This window comes from Harpia harpyja, chromosome Z (genome assembly GCF_026419915.1).
Source record: "Harpia harpyja isolate bHarHar1 chromosome Z, bHarHar1 primary haplotype, whole genome shotgun sequence".
NCBI lineage: Eukaryota > Metazoa > Chordata > Aves > Accipitriformes > Accipitridae > Harpia > Harpia harpyja.
The window spans coordinates 94709348-94723467 of NC_068969.1; the positions used below are offsets into that span (position 1 = coordinate 94709348).

The 14120-nt window shown below is 39.2% G+C and overlaps 1 protein-coding gene across 5 annotated transcripts in view; it reads right to left on the reverse strand.

Annotated features, from left to right (window-relative positions):
• Positions 1 to 32: 32 nt before the first annotated feature.
• KIF2A (kinesin family member 2A) overlaps positions 33 to 14120 on the reverse strand; it is a 58581-nt gene continuing 44493 nt past the window's right edge. For 2 of the 5 annotated variants that reach the window (XM_052776024.1, XM_052776022.1), the window contains exons 16-21: positions 11383 to 11450; positions 9538 to 9651; positions 8247 to 8397; positions 6059 to 6160; positions 3609 to 3744; positions 33 to 1745 (exon numbers count right to left, since the gene is read on the reverse strand). In XM_052776024.1, coding sequence (XP_052631984.1) covers positions 1660 to 1745; positions 3609 to 3744; positions 6059 to 6160; positions 8247 to 8397; positions 9538 to 9651; positions 11383 to 11450 — 657 coding nt within the window. In that variant the 3' untranslated portion in view covers positions 33 to 1659. The remainder of the gene's footprint in view (positions 1746 to 3608; positions 3745 to 6058; positions 6161 to 8246; positions 8398 to 9537; positions 9652 to 11382; positions 11451 to 14120) is intronic. The other 3 variants (XM_052776026.1, XM_052776025.1, XM_052776023.1) reach the window with 2 other exon arrangements.

Below are 14120 nucleotides of genomic sequence, written 5' to 3' on the forward strand. Positions count from 1 at the left end.
GTTGTTTCAGTTTTCATGTTTACACACAGGAGGTTTTTTTTGTTTTTTTTTTTTAATTATTTTTAACCATGATGCGACAAGAGCTTCCCGTGGCCTACCTTTCTATGGGAGATAGATACAAACATTAAACACTACAAGAATTCCTGGCTCATTTAACTCTCTTTTCATTTCCTTCCCTTTATTCCAGGCCTGGCACAAACAACCAGGCTTGTATCCCCAAAGTAATTTTTAAGCAGCTCCAAGGCAGAGTCTGCTGGAAACAGGGAGAACTCCTAGAGAGGTCTACAATTCTTCATTTGACAAGAAGTTCTTACATGAAAGGTCAATCTTTTTTGGATACTGACTTGCAAAAATAAACTTGAGTGCCACCACCTAAAAAGTGCTGATACACATGGCGCCATTTGTGAGAATTCAGGTACTTATGGGATTTTTGTTAGCACTAGGTAGAGGTATTGTGCAAAATCCTCAAATGATGCAGTTTCACTGCACTTTTCAGCTGCTGGCACTGTACAAAGGGAAAAATAGGTATTAGCTACTTTTTTTTAAAGCAACAGAGCTACTCAAACTACCTGCAAACTACGGTTAATGTACATGTAAGTTTGTCATGCATCAAAAGCCAAATTTTAACAGTATGTGAAAGGCCAATATGTATGTATTTAGCTGGATCCCTGAACGTCCACAGTTATCCTATCCATACACAGAAGTCAGATTGTACCTTTACTCTGACAGCATTATCACACCATACCACATACTGTGTATCTGCATTAGCCTAAGATACAACTCTCCTCAGTACTTGAACATTACTCTTTATTATACATCAACTAATTTATATTTTTGTGGGTTTTTTTGCTGTGTGTTTTTTTATTACAGAGAAAAATGTTAGAATTAATATACCCATTCTTTATGGAATTCAGATAAATCTGGATTCCAGATTTTTACAAGGAGGATGGAATGTCCAGCTGTTTGTCCACTCTAACAGCTCTTGCAGTTCCTGTTCAAATGATATGGCACATCCTGTGAAATGGAACTAGCCACCAAATAAAAAAAGTCTCAAAGCACATTAAAAATGTACACACGCTAAAGGTAATTCATACTGACAAATAAGGAATGTTGTTTATTAAGGCTGTGCTTCAGAAAGTATGTTTAGGGTTAAGTAGCCTTCATCAAGGCACAGAATGGGAAGAGGTAAGCACAGCTGTCTGTAGAAGTTACGTACAACCACTAGTGCGGTGTGCATGCACACAAGCACAATTTAAAACTGCACAGCTGGTCTTTGTAACAAAACGGAACATAGTCAAAAGGAAATACTGTGACTTTTTAATGGCCACAGCTTTACTTCATTATGTAAAACATGGCAAATATTTCCAAATGTAAAATTCACCATTTGAATAAATGAAATATTTTAAACAAAGTGCTTCACAGATCTGAACCCTGCATGGTTGTGCTGTCTGGTCTAGAAGCATTTTGTAGACATCATAGGAGCATTTCACACAAAACTGAAAATGTCATTCAGGTGAATAAGAAACAGGACATTTCCACAGACATTTCTAATGTTTTTACACTTTCAAGTAGTTGAGTTCTAACGGCCACTGGGTTTTCTAACAAATGTGTGCTACAGCAGTAGGGGTTCGTGGACTCCTTTAACAGCAAAGGCCCATTTCAAAGGGCACGTGGTCTTTTCGGGTTGATCTGCTTACTGGCTTGTTCTTCCTCTTGTAGAGCTGCCCGGAAAGATTTCACTTTATCTTTAATGAAAAAGAGAGAATAAGTACTGATGTGCCTGTGCTCAACACAGATCTTGAAACTAAGCCCTGATACTCCACATCCTAATGCACAACAAAGAACATTCCTCCACAAAAACAGCTGACGCTACAAGCTACAAGAGAATTGAGATAAGCTTAAATTCAATACTCGCCATACAAACAAGTTGCTTAGCAACTTAGTCCCTTCCTAGATGCTACCCCTGTCTCTAGGCAGGATAGGTTTGGAAACTGCAGAATTGCATTCCCAGTATGTAACCTCTTCACACTTAAATTCTGCTTCTAACTTACAGAGTATAGGCAGATACACACCACATACATCTTTTTCCCTCCCAGCACCTCCCAAACCATCCTTAGAGGCATATGAAATTGTATTTACCATACAACCAGTCACTTCTGTACATTCTAAAACTTGGCAAGAGTAAATTCTACTCCCCCCTGTTTATCTATGAATGTGAAAAGCGTTTGTGATTAAATTTTGGAAATTGTTCACAGTAAATGGATAAATGCATCATTCATTTGTTTCATCATAACTGTAACAAGAATGGGAGAAATCTGAGAAAGGATTTGTAGCATCCTTTCATATTTCTATTCCTGTCCCACTCCATTCCCCAGTAATATGCCCAAGAATGGGAAGAAGGAAACCAAACCAACAATATAAATATGTCAGTCCCAGAGTGACAGGAATAAAAGCTGAAATAATCAGTAACTGTTATGTGCCATGAGCAGAACACAGAAAGAATTACTGGGAGAAAGAATTTTTGACTTAATAGTCCTTCCTTCCTGCAAAGTTATACATATATCATGCTGCCTGTAAAGATGCAAAGATCTCTTAGCTAGCCTCTACCTCTGGTACCTTGTTTCAAAAGCAGTGTCTTAATAAGTTTTCAAAGAACAGGGAGTCACCTAAACTATGTTTTTTCACTGCTGGTGTCTCAAATTGTCTTCTGAAGAGGAAGCTATCACCCATAAGAAGTAAAGCAATGTACCTCCCATTCTTTGCTAAAGTATACTGGTGCCAATGCATGCTTCCAAGGCAAGCAGGCCACATCTGATTTGCTTGATGTATTCTTCTAACTTGCAGCAGATACTCAGACTGAGTAAAAAGTAAGATTTTTCTAACACAGATAAACCCCCCACCTCTCTAGTCCCAAACCCCACCCTTGAATTTTTACCAGTATAGCATCTTTCCTGGAGTTCAAATAGTTACAGAAACTAAAATGAAAAATTCATCTCCATGAGGTACCAACCTGACAAGATGATTTTAGAAGACAAATGGAAGAATCAATTTTGGGCACTAAGAATTATCTGCAGTTTGTTTTTCAACAAAGAGAGGCTGACAAAATTCAGACAGGAAGGCTGCTGAAGAAAAAGTAAGCTAACAACCAAGCTACTCGGAGCTCGACGCCACTCTTAAGCACAGTCTTAAAAACAACAAGAAGGCTCCCTGCTACGCTACGGAATGTAACAAAGCAGGAACTGGGAGTTCCTACTACTTTTTCCTCATTGCATTACCTTCTTTTTTTGTACAGTTTGTTTGGATTTTCTTTTTCCTTCCTTCATTGTTTTGGAACAAAGGAAAAGAAAAGGAAAGTTGCAGGATTGACAGTTACACTTCCTGGAGGTAAAACAGAGATTTTTCCTTTAAACTAGGATGAACTAAGCACAGATGTGAACTTGTTCTTAGGCAGCAGAATAAATGTTCCTTCCACAGGGCATTGCTGGGCATCATAAGGGACAAAAAGACTAAAACATAACCACACTCTTTTTTTCTCCTCATTATTACTGCAAGCGTCCATGAAAACACACTGCTAATAATGCACACAAAAGTGATTAAAAGCCATCTACCTCTAAGTTCGGTCAGAACATCAATTTTGTGTTCTAGAATTGCTTCAAGTTGGGTAGCGTAAGCATCCACATCATAGTCCACTTCTTCTGTCATATCGAGAAGAGCTTTTTCATCCTCCAGCCATCTAATAGATTCCTAGATGAAAGTTAAATAAACCTAACTAAATACATTAGGAAAGTTTCAAGACAGGTTTTCAGACATAAGAGGTGAATTAGACCTTTTCTCAAGGTGACTGCACTTTTACTGTCTAGTCACCTCAATATAACAGATTTCAATCCTAAAAGAAAACCTTATTCCTAATTCAGCAAAATTGTATGTTTTCTACATTGTTTCTCAATTCCAGTTGTCACACCAGCAACAGGTAAACCCCAGCTACCCCAGTTCTCTTCAAATTCAGAACATTAGGTGGTTGTAAAGCTAAGAAACTCAGAGAACAGAACTTTGTCACAGTTATGTCCCCTTAGGCAGGTATCAAACTTTGAAGTCAGGCTTCAATTTCAAGGATGGGCAGGTTGCCACTGACTATAATTGTAGTGTCATTACTACAGTCAAGGAGCCAAGATAATTCTGTCCATAATCAAAACCAGTTTTGAGAGAAGCTGTATAAAAGAAGAGCTATTTTAAGCTCACTATTGCATGAGTTAACTCCCCAGATAGATAAGAGTACAGTGAAGGTTGGTTAGAGCAGCTCTTCAGCAACTTTGCACTCCGAATATTACAAAAAAAGAGGAAAAAAAAAAAAGTCTTGCAGCAAAGAAGAGTGCAATCAGGAGCTTAAAGCTTACAGAACTATGCAAAGCTGTGATCAGGAGAACTGATCCCATTGGAAATGCTTTGATTAAAAAAAAGAAAGCAGCTGACAGTTCTAGGCATGCTGGGCCTGAAATACTAAAATTAAGCCTTACCCTCTGTGCTCAGTAGCCCAAGTAAAATTGAAAGCATAGTGCAAACCCCATGTATGTTTTTTGGCTTGCAGGACAGATGGAGCTCACATTGGGACAGGATTCATCTCATAGAAGGTAAACTCATACATCCATGAGAGAAAGGAAGACCAACAGCTCTAGAGCACGATTCATTCCGTTGATCTATTTTAGACATTTTTGTAAGGAAAGGATGTTTTGTATCAGTAGCTTCCAGGAGAAAGCTGACAGAAGACAACTTCTGCCTAGTACAGCTGGTAGATTTTGTATTGCTGCAGCCCACCTCCACCCACGGCATAAACTAACAAGCCGTGCTGCAAACAAAAGGAGATGAGGCTTGGACACATTTCCTTCCAGTGACTGCTGGGAGGAGCAGTAATCTCCAGCAGAAGGCCAGATGGACACACAGAAGCAGAATCTTAAACTAATGGAGCTTGTCTCTTCCAGAAGTCGCAAGCATTAGGACACAGCTACGGCATATGGCATATGACTTTCACACTTCTGCATGTTTTACTTCAGGGCTAAAGTTTCATAACAACTAAATCTCTACATCTGTTGTAAAATGTGTTATTTAGCATCCTACTGTATTATGAACACACATCAATGTTCCACTAAGTTAGATACCTAAACTGAGGAGATGTGTGTATTCCCCACAGGTTTAATGCTCTGCTGTTCTCTTGCAGCAGATGTATCAAATGGACAGCCTCCCTAAAGACTCTATGCTTATGAACAAGCAACTCACATTTCCTTCTCAAAACTAGTAACTCATACTTATTACTACAATTTATTTTCTGAATGCAAAAGGCTCCGTGGCGCTGACCAGCATTACACCGCACAGGCACTATTCCTTCCAAAGATCCTGACTAATAGCAAGTGAAAACCTTTATGTATCTGCAAAAAGGAAGCAAACAGGCAGTTAGAAATATACGGGTCTCTTCTGGTTCTCAGTATCTCAGAGGGAGATGTTACAAAAGGATACTCAGTTGAGATACTTGGAGGGAGTATTGCAGTGTCTTAGATGGAAATGACGAAACAGAAATGGTGCTGTTAGAGACATTGCTATTAATTGCCAGCTCTGGCATAGGAATATTGACAGTGAAACTGAAAATTTCAAGGCCAATCTGAATAAACTCCCTGCAAGTAGAAAAAAACTACAGTCACTAGTGCTGGAAAAGGACTACAAGAGAAAATATAGTGAATAGTAAAAATAATAAAAAGAAAACAGCAACTCTTCTTAGGATGAACAGTCTATTTAGGAATGTTTGTTGAGAAGAAAAGGAAAATTTTACTAAATTTCTGGGATGATACAAAAATATGCTTCTCTTTCATCATGGGGACAAAGATTAGTGGTTATAGGATCTGCCCCTATTTGTTTGCTACAACGGGCTCAGCATAATAAAACAATTTAGAAATCTCTGACAGTAGCAGAATGACCAGATGATATCCTACATCTTCAGGAGTATGCACTTTCATTGGGAAAACCTGAATTCCTGGATTAGGATAAAACAAAGCAGAGCTCCATCTTTTACCTGGAAGACAGCCCTGTGGTCTTCTACTACTTGCTCCTCCATTTCTACGATTTGTGACACAGCTTCATGGAAAGTAAACAACTGCGGAGAAACTTCTTCTTCCTAAAAACAATAGTTAAGCTTGTTAGTCTGGAAAGAACTGTGGCTATAGGATACCCATCTTACCACAGAACACGAAAAGAAATACGCAGAAGGCAGAACCTGTCTGTGGGAAAATAACGGAAGACTGGTGAGGAGGATTGTAAACCCCACCAAGTCACTTGCAGCTGGGCTGTTGAAAAACATATATCATACTAATTGTTGTTTAGTCTTGTCTGCTTGACAGGTAGAACACCTCTGTTTAGATAACATAGGCCTGTGATAGACTCAGAGGCACCCTATCAAACATTCTTGAGACTCCTGCCCTGCTGTGGGAAAGATCAAAGCACAGTGGTCAACTATGCCTGCACGAACCCTTGAAAAACAGGCAGAAACAGCAGGTTCAGAGATCCTGTAGCAAGGACTGAGCTCCACAGTGCCTGCGTTCCCACTTGGCGCCTCTGCCCAGGTGCTGCTTCAGGGATCGCCTGGCTTGCGAGATAATGAAAATAAATTTACTCTTTGCATTTCTTCTGTGGTTTTGTGGTTGTTCCTGCCTCCTGCCTGTGTTGGCTCGCACACTGTCAAAAATAGAATTTAATACTTCTAACAAGAAAATCTCCAGAAATGAGTGGAGAGGGCAGTAAATTCAAAATGTTCAGAGTTAAATTTAATTCATACTCACTAAGAATTTCCAGCCACTAATTCTAGTGAATACCAGAAAACAGAATACTCCACATTAAAAAAGCAAGTTAAAATAGTGGGAAGAGGAAGTCACAAGGGAAGAATGCTTATTTCTAGTAGGTTTTAATGCCTACAGAAAACTCTGGTTTTCTGTCAGGACTTTTCGTTATGCATATCACAACAGACAAACAATTTTCAAATAAAGAGAACAGCAATTACATTCAAAACAGTTCAGGAAATGAAAATTAAATTAATGCTTTGGAAAAAAAGTGGAATAAATGTGAAGTGAGAAACCTAAAACGTACCCAGTGATTAATATATTAGAAGAATGCACAACCTGGATTTACAAACTAGGGCAAATGGGGCTTCTTTAGAAATGAATAGTTAACAAAGGGGAAAGCGCTATGTAGGTTGTAATTAATGCTTTAGCAAGGCAGCATAGTTCCTTATATGATGCCTTGAAATCTTTTTAAAAACAAATTGTAAAGCTTAATTTATGATTAAGCATGAACAATGAAAAATTATGATACGAAAGGATACCTGGCTGGAAGGACTGTCTAGTGGGAAGCTCTAGGAATCACTAGCATGTTCTTATAAAATAGAGTCCTGGATGAAGAGCAAGTTACTAAAATGAGAAATACAGCAGACACCACATTCTCTGCTGTCTGAGAAGGCAGAGAATCTTGCAAAAAATAAGTTAGGATAGTAAGGATTTCTCTTTTCTTTCATCAGCATTTTCACAAATTGAGTTTTAATCCCTGTTGAACATGTAAGGAACCAGAACTAGAGCTGATAATCAGCAATGAGGTGAAAATGTGCTTTGGAAGATGCCTCTGAGCTCCCCACTCCTGGAGCCCAGGGAGACATGCTAGGAACATGACATGGCTCTCTCCCAAACAGTGCACTGGGGTTTCACTCCATGAAAATCAGGATGTCGGGAAGAGGAACGATCTGTAGCCAGATTTCTAAATGCAGAGAAAGACAAACTCACTTGAAATGGGTATTGCATGCAGGGAAAATAATGCTCAAAACCACGGGAGTGTTAAATAAAACAGATGAATGTCCCAGGATACTTCTAACTGCCTAAAAAAAGATGAAGTTATACTGAAAAAAATGCACACTAAAGAACACCAGAGCCTAGAGCAGACCCTGCCTGGACATTAAAAGCCCTGATCAGCAAGGAAGATAAAGAAAAGTAGAACATTCTCCTCTCACCCTTCGAGAAATGTTTTTGGTTTGGGTTTGGGGTTTTGGTTTTGGTTTTTTTTTTGTATGGGAATGAACATAATACCATAAAGTGAAAAGGTGAAGAGACATGCTGTATTTACTTGATCTTGCTAACAGGCTATAATACACATTACTCTGGATTTGTTCTGCCACTGTATTTGTCATCATCTCTTTCCATGTAATGCTGTAAACCACTCACATTTTGCTCACAAAGCAGTTTGAGATCATCCCTCTGAGGAGAGCTCCCCATACCCCACTGTGTGTCCAAGTCATCCATCTGATTGGGAGCATGGTGTATAATGGGACGGGTATCTCCTGTGGCATTAGGATCAACTGTCAGCTCCTTCACCCTACGAGCAGAAAATGTTTCATTTGTAAATTAGTAAACTTCCCGTGCAAAAGAGTCACAACCAAAAATAAAGCTCTATGGGTTTATGCGCAATTAATTCATTTAATAAGGATGATGATGTCAGCTTCACAAATTTAATGTACTTTCAGTGACAAAAAGATGTTAGTCCAACTCCTGGAAAGCATGGACCATTGAATTTCAACTACTTGCAGGTGGATTACAGTCCATCTTCCAGCAAGAGGCATTTTCTGATTGAAAACTTACTACTCATTAACAGTTAAGAGGGCAAAAATCTCCAAACACTCAATATTAACTCCTTAAAAATGAGTAATACTTGAAAGAAAAGTTCATTCAGCACGCTAAACCTGACCATCTTTCTTCTTCTGTGCACACAATTGTGCTTTAAAAAAGTTAGTCAATCCGTGCCCCACTAGCTGTTATAAGCAAATCCATCAAGAATTCTGAAGAAAATAACAATTTGCAACCAAGTATCTCAGCGAATGACTAGATCCATTAAAAAAATTTCAAAGGTGAAAATATTAAAATTTTAGGCTCCTGCAGCATGAAAATAGTTTAAAAGATTGATAATGATTCTGTCAAAAAAAAGCGCCTATTTAAAAGCAAATTTATGAAACAGACACATCAAAGTCTGCAAGTATAACAAGTTTTAGAACATATTCTTCGTTTTTTTAAAAGGAAAAACATTTTTTCAAGTAGCACTTATTTACTACAATGGAAACTGTTTTTCATTCCTCTTCAGAGTGATGAAAAGTTTTAAAAACATGTATGTATGAAAATTGTTTTCTTTTTTGATTGAGATATTCAGATTAGCCTAAGCACAGACTTGTCAGATTTGGTCCACTAAATGTACGAAAGTGACGTCACCATTTTGTTTTAAAATGTATGAAGGAAACTAGCAAGCCTGGATACAGAGTGTGGATGTTTCAGGAGGGTGAACAAAATACTGGGAAGATGATTGCAGATCATGCAGAACCATCACCTGCCAAACAAAATAAAAACAAAATAAAAACAAAGTATGTGTGACTCAAGGCAAGGGGACTAATGAAAGGTTGGTCTGTAAAATTACATAGCCAAAAAGAAAACTTAAAAATAAAGATTCCATGTATAGAATGAAGTAGACCTGGTGATTGAAGGAGAAAAGTCGTCATACTCATAGGAAGGAGAGAGATCAGAGCGACTGCCACTACCCTGTGAGAAGGGAATGTCCGAAGGACTAATTCCAAATTCCTTTACTCTGCAGCAGCAAAATACAGCAGCAAATTAAAAGAAAATGTTCTCATAAACACAGTTACAATGACAACTCTTTGTTTAGCATACTTCTTTAATAGTTTAACGATAAAATTATTTTTGTATTAAAACGCAAGTGTGCCAACATATTTAAACCTTCTGCAAACAGAGTTACAGATCACTAACAACATTGAACAAAACCAGTGCTGCTAATTTTCAGGGGACTATAACAGCAGCGTTTTCAGAAGGGTAATTCCAAATTTCAGTTGGTGCAGTTAATAAAATTTGCTCTACATTCAGTATTCCACTAACTGGCTCCTTTTAAAATATCAAACCATTACAGCTACTAAACTTTAAATTCTATTCTGCCCCATCTTACACTCTGCACACATTGGTGTCCAGCACCTAAAAACTAATTGTACTATGAAAAAGCTATATTGCTAGAAAAAACAAAAATACTACACAAAACACATGAAGCAACTTTACAGTGACAGGCATTTACTCCATAACAATGTACAAATTTAACACCAAGGGGAAGAAACAGTGTCAGCGCAACTATTTAGTATACTAGAAATAGGCGTTTAATTAGTTTTGCAGTGTCTTTTTCTGGAGTCACTTCAGCAACATGTATTCTATAAGGGGTTAAAGATCCAACAAGCCTCCATGAATGTGCAACTTCATTATGTTACTGTAAGCAGGGGAGTAGATGCCTCCTTCTCACCAGGAAGGAAATCACACAGACTGGTCCAAGCCAGGCAGATTTGCTACTAGCTCCCTTGATCCAGACGCAGAGACGTTTGGATATCGAGAGGAGTGGGTGGTAAGCCTTCCTAGCAGCCCTGTGTGCCCAATTAGTGACTGGCCGGGTGCCCAGCCAAGCAGGAGCAGACAGGGTTCTGCCCTATCCTTCACTGGGGCAAGCAGGCCACTAGATGGTAGCCTCTTCTAGCAAAACAGGGTTTCCGATGGCCCGGAGGCGTGTTTGCCTCCTTTACTAGCAGCAAAGCGCGGCGGGGTCTCTGGGTCACAGGTCTGACTGCAGGGACACACAGAACCTGATCACCCCATCTCCTCAGACATTAAACGAAGGAGAACTGCAGCAGGGGAAGGCTCCTTTCACACTCACTGAAGAGAGACGAACAGTTTCAGGGAGCAGTACAGGTCTCAGAAGCGCTTCATCAGCCTCTGGAGGTGCTAATTTCTCTGCACTGATGACAGAGTCACTGTTGGATTAACTGACTCTTTACTTAGGGGTCTCAGATATTTCCCTGAGGTTGGGAAGTGTAAAATTTCATATGTACGTACGAAACAGACTGGCAACTCCATGCAATTCTATCCAGGGGATGAAAAAAAAACAAACCACATTGCAAAAAGGTATTTCAGCTAACACACCAGGGAATCACCATGAATACCGACTATCCCTAATGCAAGAAATGGTGCCTCCAGAGCAGGGGCAAGACTAATAGTGGCATCTCCCACATTCCTGGCAATCTACATTATCCATCTCTGGATAATGGCTTAAATGCAGTTCTATTGATTCTATTGTAATGGCTCTAAAAAGTGACAATTTAAATTAAAAGTCAGCCTGGATCAGTAATTTGGTTTTAATCTTGTTAAGAAATGAAAGTATGATAAAATTATTCAAGTAGCTAAAATAATTATACATCATGGAACAACGCTATTCCAAATGTCAGTAATCAACAGCCAGTATAGCTATAAGCAATAACATTTTCCATACCTATTTGCATATCTCAGCGTATTTAGAGTGTTTTCACATGATGCCATGCCTGGAGAAATGGTAGCGATCTGGAGAAAACAAGCCACACATTAATAAGTCACTTTGTACAGATGAAAGGGTAGATGAATTCAAATTAACTGTATTTTTTTTTTAATCTCCAGTTTCATTAGAGATCATCTACAAAAACTGTCTACTATTTACAACTGTCCTTATACAATGACATCTCAAGGAGACAGATGTCAAGTCAAAGCTTCAATTTAAGTTTTTTAACCATACCTGGAACATTAAGAATTCATAGAAATTCAGTCAACTTCCCCCATCTCACTGTCTTGGTAACATAATATGTAAATGCAAAACCCTAACTGAAAAAATAAAGACTCCTCAAAAAGGGAAATACACAACACAGTAGAAAGCAAGTCTAATATATCCTGCAAACAATTACCAGATTTTTATATATATATATAAAAATATATATATATACACCTGTTTGTAGGCTGTTCTCCATTCAAGCAGACTGTATACTGATTTGAGAGATCTATTTTGGCCACAGTCCAAAACTGTACTTAATAATATTACAGATAAGCATCTGTTTAACTGTTTTCCTAAGTAAAGAATTTTTTTCTTCTCAACTTTAAATGTTTTTTGAAACTATTTAAGGCCAAGAACTTCAGTAAAACTGCAATGACTAACAAAATTCAAAACCTATTTATGCTGACTGTATGTCTCTGGATTTCTTTAGAATGAAACAGAGCCTAGTCATAACTGTCAATGTTATGAAGTTATTTTCAAAATATTTTTCTGAAATTGAAAAAAATCAAGTTTCCAAATCATAGTTTAACATTACATACAGAACAGAGTGCTCCACCCCTAAAGATATAACTTTTAAAATTCCAGCAGGAAGTCCATAAACGATAAAAGGAAAAGTAAAATAAAAATGAAGTGTAGAAATTACCAAATAAATTTGACTCCAATATCCCACTTACAGGTTAGTATGTCAGAAAGCAAGTGGGAAAGGCCTAGCAGGTATTTTATACCAGCACATTTCAAGAATCTCTTACCAAGTTAAAATCACATCATTTTATATGCATTCCATATTGAAAAGCACCACATATTTGCAAAATGTCTTACTCTCTAACAGCACATTAGAACACTGGATCAAATCTTTATCTTGCTGAGGAATCCCTTTACGATAAATGTCTCTTCACTGACAAGGAAAACCAGCATCTTAAAAGAGGTCTTACATGTTCAATAAATAATGTTTTCCAACTGAATAATATTTCTATGTTGCAAACGCATTATTTTGACTGCATCATGATTTAACCCCAGCCAGCAACTAAGCACCACACAGCTGCTCGCTTACTTCCCCCGCACCCCCCGCCGTGGGATGGAATCTGGGAAAAAAAGTAAGGGTTGAGGGTAAGAACAGTTTAATAGGACAGAAATGAAGAAAATAATAACAGTACTAAAATGACAATAATTAGAATAAAAGAATTGGAATATCAAAACAAGTGATGCACAATGCAATTGCTCACCACTAGCTGACTGATGCACAGTTAGCTCCCAAACAATGACTCGCCCCTCCAGCCAATTCCCCCCGGTTTATATACTAGGCATGACGTCACATGGTATGGACTACCCCTTTGGCCAGTTTGGCTCAGCTGCCCTGGCTGTGTCCCCTCCCAACTTCTTGTGCCCCTCCAGCCTTCTTGCTAGCTGGGCATGAGAAGCTCAAAAAGTCTTGACTTTAGACTAAACATTACTTAGCAACAACTGAAAACATCAGTGTGTTATCAACATTCTTCTTACACCAAACTCAAAACCATAGCCCTGTATCATAGAATCATAGAATCATTTAGGCTGGAAAAGACCTTCAAGATCATTGAGTCCAACCACCAACCATGCCCACTAAACCACGCCCTGAAGTACCCCGTCTACTCACTTTTTGAATACCTCCAGGGATGGTGACTCAACCACTTCCCTGGGCAGCCTATTCCAATGTCTGACAACCCTCTCAGTAAAAAAATTTTTCCTAATATCTAACGTAAATCTCCCTTGCCTCAACTTGGGGCCATTTCCTCTCATCCTATCTCCAGTCACCTGACACAAGAGACCAGCACCCACCTCACTACAACCCCCCTTCAGGCAGTTGTAGAGAGCGATAAGGTCTCCCCTCAGCCTCCTTTTCTCCAGGCTAAACAACCCCAGTTCCCTCAGCCGCTCCTCATAAGACTTGTACTCCAGGCCCCTCACCAACTTGGTTGCTCTTCTCTGGACACGTTCCAGCACCTCAATGTCTTTCCTGTAGTGAGGGGCCCAAAACTGAACACAGTACTCGAGGTGCAGCCTCACCAGTGCTGAATACAGGGGAACAATCACCTCCCTGCTCCTGCTGGCCACACTGTTCCTGATACAGGCCAGGATGCCGTTGGCCTTCTTGGCCACCTGGGCACACTGCTGGCTCATACTCAGCCGGCTGTCAACCAGCACGCCCAGGTCTTTCTCTGCCGGGCAGCTTTCCAGCCACTCTTCCCCAAGCTGTACCAGCTACTAGGAAGACAATTAACTCTATCGCAGCTGAAACCAGGACAGGGTTGGAAGGGACCTTTAAAGGCCACCTAGTCCAACCCCTCTGCAACGAGCAGGGACATCTTCAACTAGATCAGGTATGTCTCAGTGCGAAAGAAAACAAACCTGTCTTTTCATCAGAAAACTGAAGGAGAAAAGAAGATTAATAAAAA